Source organism: Geotrypetes seraphini, chromosome 11 (genome assembly GCF_902459505.1).
Source record: "Geotrypetes seraphini chromosome 11, aGeoSer1.1, whole genome shotgun sequence".
Classification (NCBI taxonomy): Eukaryota; Metazoa; Chordata; class Amphibia; order Gymnophiona; family Dermophiidae; genus Geotrypetes; species Geotrypetes seraphini.
The window spans coordinates 26,741,515-26,751,235 of NC_047094.1; the positions used below are offsets into that span (position 1 = coordinate 26,741,515).

At 44.0% G+C, this 9,721-nt stretch overlaps 1 protein-coding gene across 1 annotated transcript; it reads right to left on the reverse strand.

Moving 5' to 3' along the window:
* Positions 1-352: 352 nt before the first annotated feature.
* Positions 353-4,483, reverse strand: ANKS4B (ankyrin repeat and sterile alpha motif domain containing 4B). The gene is made up of 2 exons (XM_033962800.1): positions 4,127-4,483; positions 353-2,043 (listed from the first exon to the last, which is right to left on the reverse strand). The coding sequence occupies exons 1-2, from the start codon at positions 4,288-4,290 to the stop codon at positions 927-929; spliced, it is 1,281 nt and encodes a 426-aa protein (XP_033818691.1). The 5' UTR covers positions 4,291-4,483; the 3' UTR covers positions 353-926.
* Between the last annotated feature and the right edge of the window lie 5,238 nt (positions 4,484-9,721).

The following is a 9,721-nucleotide window of genomic DNA, read 5'->3' on the forward strand; positions in this document are numbered from 1 at the left end:
TAGTTGTGTCTTTAACAATTTTCTAAAATCAAAATAAGAAGGAGCCTCTAATATAATTTTACCGATCCATAATTAAGACTTAGGCACATATCTGCCCTACACCCTAGATTTCAAAGCATGCAACTCAGAAGGGGGGCGTGGCCATGGGTCTTCCAAGAAGTTAGGCATGATGTTATAGATCAGTGTCTCGCAAACTTTCCGGCTGGTGGCACACTAAATCCAGTGCCCCGTCTGGAAGGCACCCAGAAGTGCGCGGAGGCTCATCTGGCTGCGACCCGCTTCGGTGGAGGGATCCGGGAGGTGCGGGGAGAGGAGGAGAGACGCCGGCCAGGAGGAGAGTCATCGGCGCCGGCTGACTGCCTACAGGACATGCCTCTCGCCGCGAGAGGCACGTCCCGTAGGCAGTCAGCCGGCAAAGACGACTCTCCTCGCCAGTGTGTCGCGGCACACCTGAAATCTCAGGCGGCACACCGTTTGCGATGCACTGTTGTAGACTATTTGGATTTGCACACCCAACTGCCGTCATTGGACGCAAAAATTTATACCAGCTTTTGGCAAGTGTTACTACTTGCGCCCAGATTTAGACTCGGGATGCACCGCCAGCTACTATTCTGTAAAGGACATTCTACACCCTTTGAAGACTCTTATTTTAGCACGGATTATAACAGTGCCTAACTGTGGGTGCCATTTACTGAATCTGGCCCTTAATATTCCGAAAATAACTGAAAACCTGGCTTTTCTCTAGCATATAATAATCTCTTCTCCTGATTACATCCCCTCTTTTTATGCTTTGTAAACTCTTTCTCTTCTCTCTTCCCATATTTTTTAAACTCTGTAAACCGTGTCGAGCTGCACTTCAGTGGAGAAGATGCGGTATATAAACCTAAGGCTTAGTTTAGTTTAATATCAAGACTAGAAGCACCTAATTATAAATGAGTATCTACAGTTTTGCCAGGTGTTTCCAGCACCCGCTTTCTTTTCTGTATTGCATTAAGGACCTTTTTTCTTGGGCCGAGCTGCATGTGTATACTCTGAAGGTCTTCATCAGTGCATAGCATGAGGGCATCTAAGTCAATCTTGTCTCTCATAAACATGGGAAGCAACTCACTCAGGTTCTGTGAGGCCAAAAATGCCTGAAGGGCTGCAGTTTCCCCGCCCTCCTCCTCTTCCTCCTCCAATCCAATTTCTTCCTCATTCCAAGGTAAGTCAAAGTCATCCCCTCTCTCCAACTCATCCGCGTTCCTGCCCTCTTCATGCTGGAATAATTCGCTTGGTATTCTGGAAGCAAAGTCTTCCCCAAGTGATGGCATTTCTTCCAGGTCGGCCTTTTTGCCTACGGCCAGATTCCTTCTGAAAACAATGTTACCCAGGCCGGATCGATTGAAAATTGAGTTGTGCTCTGTCTGTCTGTTGTTCTCAGGCACTGTGTTCTCTTGAATGTCTGTAGAAAATTCATTTTCATCATTTTCATTAAACACATCCATGGCTTTTGTTCGAACCATGCTGTTGCTGTTCTCATCTTTCACAAAGATTACATTAGGCTCTATCTGCCTGTCGGTGGTGTTTTTCTCTCTCATTTTTAACTTTGTTTTAAGGGTTTCCTTCAGCCCCATGGTTAGAGTACCTGATGCGTTGTGGGAAGAGGCGGTTGTAAGGTTTCTGCTAGTTGCCGTGCCCTTTGCCGAACTGACGGATCCAAACTTTTCTTTGTTGTGATTTTTGTCCATTTCACTTTGATGCCTTCGTTGAACTCTTTCGCATTCTTTGATGTGTTTCTGAGCCTCTTTCTTGGCCTGCTCCTTTTGCCTGGCTACCTTTTTGGGGTTTTTTAAGTTTTGGGTGGTGGCAGCTCTGTCTAGAACAGCGACACACTCGGCGTGATCCTTCCTGGCAGCCGCGTCTAGCGGAGTGCAGAAATCATTGTCCAGAGCAAATATGTTTGCACCAAAGTTAATCAGAAATGACACACAGTGCACGTGGCCGTTGGCAGCAGCATGATGTAGTGGAGTGTTCCCCCAGATGTCACACTTGTTAGGGTCACCTCTGAAAAATAAATCATTACACAAAAAGGTTATGATTCTTGTTGTAAAGGAAACAGAAATATACATTGCATTTAAGTTCTGCTATCGAAACAAACTAAAAACATAAAGTAAAGGGATACCAAAGAGCAAAACACCAATACAACAATGAAAAGGTGCATAAGAGGCCTTAAGAACTGGAATGTAGAACACTTTAATTCATATGACCCATGTTTTGGCTGAAAGCCTGCATCAGGGGTCCAAATGCGTCTTTGGTGGAATATATTATTGAATTATGATTAGCAAACTTTCAGCACGTCAAAAAGACTGGTGGATTCTTGTAGCGATTGACAAGGGGACAGAATTTGTTCCCGTCCCCGTGGATAACCTCGGGAAACATCCCGTGTCATTCTTTAGTGTCTATCTCAACCTCGGTCCTTCTACACCAGCATTCTTCAATGCAAGGCCTGAGGGTCAGTGGTTGTGCCCATTCATACTCTGATTCTTATTTCAGCCAAGTATAGGCTATTGAAAGCCATTGTGACATCACTGATGAGGTTGACTCTTAGGTATTGGTGGAATGAAGCATTATGACATCACAATCAGTTCTGGAATGTTGCTACTCTTTAGGTTTCTGCCAGGAACTTGGGACCTGGGTTGGCCACTGCTGGAAACAAGCTACTGGGTTTGATGGACCTTCGGTCTGTCCCAGTATGGCAATGCTTAGGGTCTTATGTTCTGTTCTGGGCTCCTTTGAGAGGATGGGCTAAATAAATGAATGAATAAATAACCATCCAGTGTCATTCTTTAGTGTCTATCTCAACTTCAGTCCTTCTACACCAGCATTCTTCAATGCAAAGTTTGAGGGTCAGTGGCTGTGCCCATTCATACTCTGATTCTTATGTGAGCCAAGTATAGGATAATGAAGCCATTGTGACATCACTGATGTGATTGGCTCTTAGGCATTGTTGGAATGAGGCATTGTGACATCACAATGTATGCTCTGGATACCAGAGACTCATTCTTTAGTGTCTATCTCAACCTCAGTCCTTCTACACCAGCATTCTTCAACGCAAGGCTTGAGGGTCAGTTGCTGGGCCCATTCATACTCTGATTCTTCCCTCGCTCCTTAAAGAATGACATGGGAATGGTTTTCCCACAGTTAACCACAGGGACGGGGACAAATTCTAAGCGCGCATGCTTTTTGATAATGAGTAGCAGTCACTCAGTTTTATTTCATGCCTCTAAGGCTTTGTTGATCTTGAGTGCTGGAAGTAGGGCAAACTGGATTACTGCAACATCCTCTACCCTGCAACAATGGCTAAACAACTACAGACAATCCAAAATACAGCTCTAAGACTCATCTACTCATTGAGGAAACACGACCATATTGCAGAAGCATTCATCAACTCACACTGGCTACCAATTCAAGAAAGAATACTATTTAAATTCTTCTGCATGCTATTTAAATCTTTAAACAGAGACGGCCCAACCTACCTGAACAACCGCCTTATCCAAACAACCTCAACCAGACATAGAAAAACACCCCCCCCCCTTTCACACACCCTGCAATCAAAGAAATCAAACGGAAAAAACTATACGATGGCCTCCTAGCAACTCAAGCAGCAAAACTAGATAACCAAATCTCCAACCTACTGATAACCACCCCAGACTAAAAGATGTTCAGAAAAGAAATACAAATGATACTCTTCAAGAAATCCCTGAAACAGTCTTAACATCACAATTACCTTCCTTCCTCCCACCTACTTCCTGCCTCACAGATACTACCTGTTCTACTCCTTACCTCCTCTAGAAATCACCAATGATCTTCCATTGTAACCCACCGTTTATAACTCTTGTAATCCGCCTTGAACCGCAAGGTAATGGCGGAATAGAAATCTCTAATGTAATGTAATATTTAAGCCCCTATTGTCTAGTACAACAAATCTAAGGCACACAATTCAAATACTAGTGAGAGATACAATGCTGAACCCACTGACTCAAACCTGTGGGATATACACCAATCTAATACAAAATCTATAAAGAGCAAAAGAATAAATAACTATTTGCTTTGAAGAATATCCGGAGAGGAGTCCTACTGTACTTACCCCCTGCTACATATGAGCTCGATGACGTCCAAGTGACCGTGGTAGGCTGCCAAAAGGGTGGGCGACATCCCGTCTTCATCTGAAATGTTAAGGTCTTTTCTGGTAGCTTCTTTTAAAAGATCAATATGTCCATCAATGGCAGCCTGATGATATCTGGTTGACATTTTTGAAAAGAAAAAAAAAAAAGATCCTGGCTCCCCTAGTAGAAATTAGCTCTGCAGGACACAAGAAAAAGCATAACCACACCTTAGCCTCTAAAACAGATCCAGTGTTGCAAGCCGAGGCATCGCTTTCAACTGAGGAGCAGTAGAACTCAAAGTCCACCTGACAGATTACCAGTTCCTGAACCTGTACCACTAAGGACAAAGCTATCAGTCCTGACGTCAGCACCTGCTAGACTGTCAGGTTTATGGTTTCAAAGTCCATGGGTGGTTATTGCTTTCACATTCCCAATTTCTGTGCCGTAAATATATTCTAAAAGTTGAAGTTAGCAGATCAAATGACAATTTGAGTGCACGCTATCTTATTGAGCATGAATGAGAGCCCATGAGAGTCACTTCTGAAGATCTTGCTTTGAAAAATTAAAAGTAATGTTTAAGTACTGTGATTTTTTTTTTTATATTTATACATATATTCTATGCGGTGGCCTTCAACTTTACATATAAAGGGCCTCTGTGAATACAAAAAAAAAAAGCTCTGAGGGCCGCCAAAAGATTTTAAGCTTACACATACCACTAATTTTGTAAGCCGCCCTGTCCTGCTTGGGTATTAAACATTAAAAAAATCAATATTGATTCGACAACATTTTGGGGTCCTTTTATTACGAGCGCTAACCGATTTAGCGCATGCTAAATGCTAAGGCACCCATAGAATATAATGCCTTAGCATTTAGTGTGCGCTAAATCGGTTAGCACGCCTTACTAAAAGGACCCCTTTATTTTGGATTATCAATAGTAGGAAATTCCATAAATGAGACACCCAAGTAACACACTTTTAGGGGTCCTTATACTAAGGGGCGCTAGTGCGTCTTAGCGCATGCTAAAAATTAGCACGCATGCGAACACGTCCATTATATCCTATGGACGCATTAGCAGCGCGTGCTAATTTTTAGCATGCGCTAAGACACACTAGTTTGCAATTACCCATTTATCCCAGATTATTCTGGGAGGAGGTGTGGTGTTAGGGTGATCATGATTGTGTGGGGGCTAAAAGGGCCCAAACTTTACAACTGGAGGGGGTGCAAGCCTGATGGTTTGCCTAGGGCAGTGTTTCCCAAGTTGGTCCTGGAGTACCTCCTTGCCAGCCAGGTTTTCAAGATAGCCACAGTGAATATGTGAGTAATGGAGGCAGTGTATGCAAATCAGTTTCATAAATATTAATTGTGGCTATCTTGAAAACCTGACTGGCAAGGGGATACTCCAGGACTGACTTGGGAAACACTGGCCAAGGGCATCTGATATCCTTGCACCAGCTCTGCCTCTCCTCCAATTTATTCTACTTATCCCAATGGCCGTTCTCCGACCTACAAATTGCAGCCTCTTCTGAAACTTAGCTAACATGGATCCAAAGTCTCACCACTAGGTGTCACCACTATGTGAAGTTTAAAATACTGTTATTTGCCTCTTCCCAGGGGCTGTAAACATTATCTTTGCAAAATCCCCAATCACAGTCATTGTCTTCTGAGTAGTAGAAGTTGGGCCCAGGAATTAAATCCAGTTTTTCTGTATGACAGTGAATAGCACTGAGCCAGCATAACGAGAAGAAAGTTTTAACACTCTACATTCTAATCAACAAAAGACTGAAGAAGAATTTTGCCCAAAAAAGTTCCATGCCTCCAGGACATGTCCCAGAAGATATTCCAGAGAACCACATTAGGGTCTTTCAGAGTCTGAACACAGGTATAACTTCTTGGCTTATACTTTCTCAAAATGGGGTCTTATTGAGATTCTGTGCATTCATTTATTAAGTCAAGACCAATTCTTAGATTGACAGTCAGGATCTCAAACTCTTGGGAATGGATCCAAGCTATTTTCTCAATGAAATGTGAATATGCATATCACTTTCATTACCAAATCAATTGATTGGATGGTCTTTCCTCATAAAATATCCCAAACAAAGCATGCACCTGTGGTGCATGGTCCATGTATGACCTGGGAGCAAATTGATGAGACCCTGGTCCACACCATCAACTGTATAGTCAACTGGGTACCTCAAAACCAGTCAAAATTATTTTTATTGGGAAATGTGGCTGTTGAATTTTGTTGTTGTTTTAATTTATTTATGACATTTGATATACCACCCTTCTAGGCATCAATCAAATCAAAGTGGTTTACATCAATGGTCTAGCTTTAAATATAAATGATTTATTTGATTCGATTTCTATCCCGTCCTCCCGGGAGCTCAGAACGGGTTACAAGCCAACATTCACAGAATTGTGGGAAATTTTGAGTAGCTGCGGATTGTGGGTTTTTTGGGCTGGTTTTAGATTTTTTTTGTGCTGTAATTTGGACTGCATCATGGCACAGTATTCTCAAGTTGGCTTGGCATTCAGCAAATTGGCACTTAGTACAGACCATGTGCTCAGTATCCCACCAATGATGGCCTCGGCCTGCCCTCTCCCCACAGCCAGTCATAATCATCTGCTTAGCCTTCTCCCGGGTTGACCCTATCTCTGATACTGTCAACGCCCAACAGCCAGGCAGCACATGAGCTGCACTAGTGGGAAAGAGACAGGCAGCCCAGGAAGTGCACTTTGAGAGAAAGAGATCGCTTGCGATTTACACGTTGAGAGAGAAAGCCCAGGAATTGCACACTGAGGCAGAGCAGGGACAGGCAGGCCAGGAGCGGCACAATGAAGGAAAGAGACAGGCAGCACCTGCAGATTGTACAAAAGAGAAACATAACATCGAGGGCTATACACGAAGTCCAGCGAGTTTCCAGTTTTTTTTCATTCCGTCGGAAAAGGGCCTATAATTTTGTCAGGGAACATTGTGCCGTCACCCATGAAACTATCAAAGAGTTTGCATATACAGTGTACCATGGTTCGATGTTGACTGTATTATATTTTACAGTGAACAATAAGCCTGTTTTATCAAAAACCATGAAGAAATATTTTCACAAAGAATGGAAAGAAACCCTGTGGTTATATATTATCTGCCAAGATAATTTGAAGAAAGAGCTGAACGTTTTCTGGTAATTTGATGTTCCCTGTTTGCTTTTATAAAACTTGTAATGAAATGAATAACCCGGTATTAATATCTGATTGCAAGTGTGTACAGAAGAGTTTTGTTAGCTTTGAACTGCCGAGTCCACTCCATCATGCAGAAGGAAAAAAGTATTTTCTGTTCAAAGACTTGTCTTGGAGTGAGAGGGAACAATAATGCTGCTGGAGCTTTTGTAAGTCAACAAATAACTTGGAAGCCCTTAACAAACCATGAAACAAAAAAAAATCCTTATTACAAAAAGGTTGTAAAAATGAATTTCTCAACAACTAATACCTCTGTTGCTTCTTCCAAACTGGAATCATAATGACATGTGCATCCGTTGGAGAATGCTGGGGCATTAGGAAATAAGAGCACCTTATTTAAACGGTGTCAGGTCAAAACCGCGGAAGCAAAGGCGCGCGCCGACAACTGAGCACAGCGCGGAGGTGCGCGCCGAAGAAAATAACTGTTTTTAGGGGCTCCAACGGGGGTGTGTGTGGGGGAACCCCCTCACACTTTACTTTATACAGATTGCGCCGCGTTGTGGGGGCTTGGGGGGTTGTAACCCCCCACATTTTACTGAAAACTTCACTTTTCCCTAAAAACAGGGAAAAAGTTAAGTTTACAGTATAATGAGGGGGGTTACAACCCCCCAAACCACCCACAACGCTGCCGCGATCTGTAATAAGTAAAGTGGGGGGCTCCCCAACAAAACCCCCCGTCGGAGCCCCTAAAAACTGTCATTTTCTTTGGCGCGCACCTCCGTCTTGCGCTCAGTTGTCGGCGCGCGCCTTTTTTCTTCCGCGGTTTTGTCTATGAACCTATTTAAACAGTTCAGGCTCTGTTGGATGCCAGAGAGCAACACTACCTCTGCTGTGAACCGCATTGTATCTTACACTGCTAGATCTGGCAGATCTTTATAAATGGGGGATGCAGGATGCTGATGAGGAGTGGTTAGAGCTACAGCGTCAGTACCCTGTGTTGCTCCCTGTGACCCTGGCCAAGTCACTTAATCCTCCACTGCTCCAGGTACATTAGATAGATTGTGAGTCCACTGGGACAGATAGGGGAAATGCTTGAAGTACCTGGATATAAAACACTTTGAGTGTGGCTGTATAACTATAAAAAGGCAGCATCCAACCCCTTTCCCTGATGTCATAATGCCTCATTCCACCAATAAAAGCCAACCTCATCAGTGATGTCACAATGACTTCATTGTTCTATACTTGGCTCACTTCTGATATTGTATTGGAGGAGAGTGTGGTGTAGTGGTTAGAGCTACAGCCTCAAGACCCTCACCTTGTGGGTTCAAACCCCACACTGCTCCCTTTGACCCTGGGCAAGTCACTTAATCCTCCACTGCTCCAGGTACGTTAGACAGACTGTGAGCTCACCAGGACAGATAGGGTTTACATTCAGGTACTTTCCTGGATTTCAGCCTCTGCTCTAACCGTGAAGCTGTTCTTCTATTCAAGCTGCTGTTTGGCTTCTTTAAAAGACAGGCGGTTCCTTGGCACGCAGCTCTGTCCATGGAGTTTTGTGCAGTTCAAATTGCACAGCATGAAAGAAGCGACTATAGGCTGGCAGACCCAGTATGTGGAAGGAGGACAGTGAGATTCCAAGGGCTAGATGGAGCAAGATGAGAGGTGAAGGGAAGCCACAAAAAAAAAAAAATACACCTAAGGGATACATGAGGCTTTGGGGCACTTAGAAAGGGATTTATGACTTAGAGTCATATGCCCATACGAGTAAGCTTGTGACATTCCCGCTTGGATAGGGTTACCAGATTTTACTATTACTGTTCACAAACTATCCCCCTCCTTAGTGCAGGTTTTAGCGCCAGCAGCGGTGGTAACTGCTCCGACGCTCATAGGAATTCTATGAGCGTCAGAGCAGTTACTGTTAGTACGCATTAGTAAAGGAGAGGGTATATCATCACGGTTCATAGTCTAAAGCGCGTGAGGACAAAGGCGCGCCGACAACCGAGCGCAGGACTTCATCGCACCGAAGAAAAACCTTATTTTAAAGGGCTCCGACGGGGTGTGTTGGTGGGGAACCCCCCCACTTTACTTAATAGAGATCGCGCTGGCGTTGTGGGGGGTTTGGGGGGTTGTAACCCCCCTCATTATACTGGAAACAACTTTTTCACTGTTTTTTAGGGAAAAAGTTAAGTTTTCAGTATAATGTGTGTGTGTGTGTGGGGGGGTTACACCCCCACCACCCCAACATGGCAGTGTGAGGCAGCGCGATCCCTATTAAGCAGAGTGGGGGGTTCCCCACCAACACCCCCATCGGAGCCCTTTAAAATACGGGTTTTATACGGGTTTTCTTCGGCGTGATTAAGCCCTGCGCTCAGTTGTCCGCACTCGGTTGTCGGCACGCCTTTGTCCTT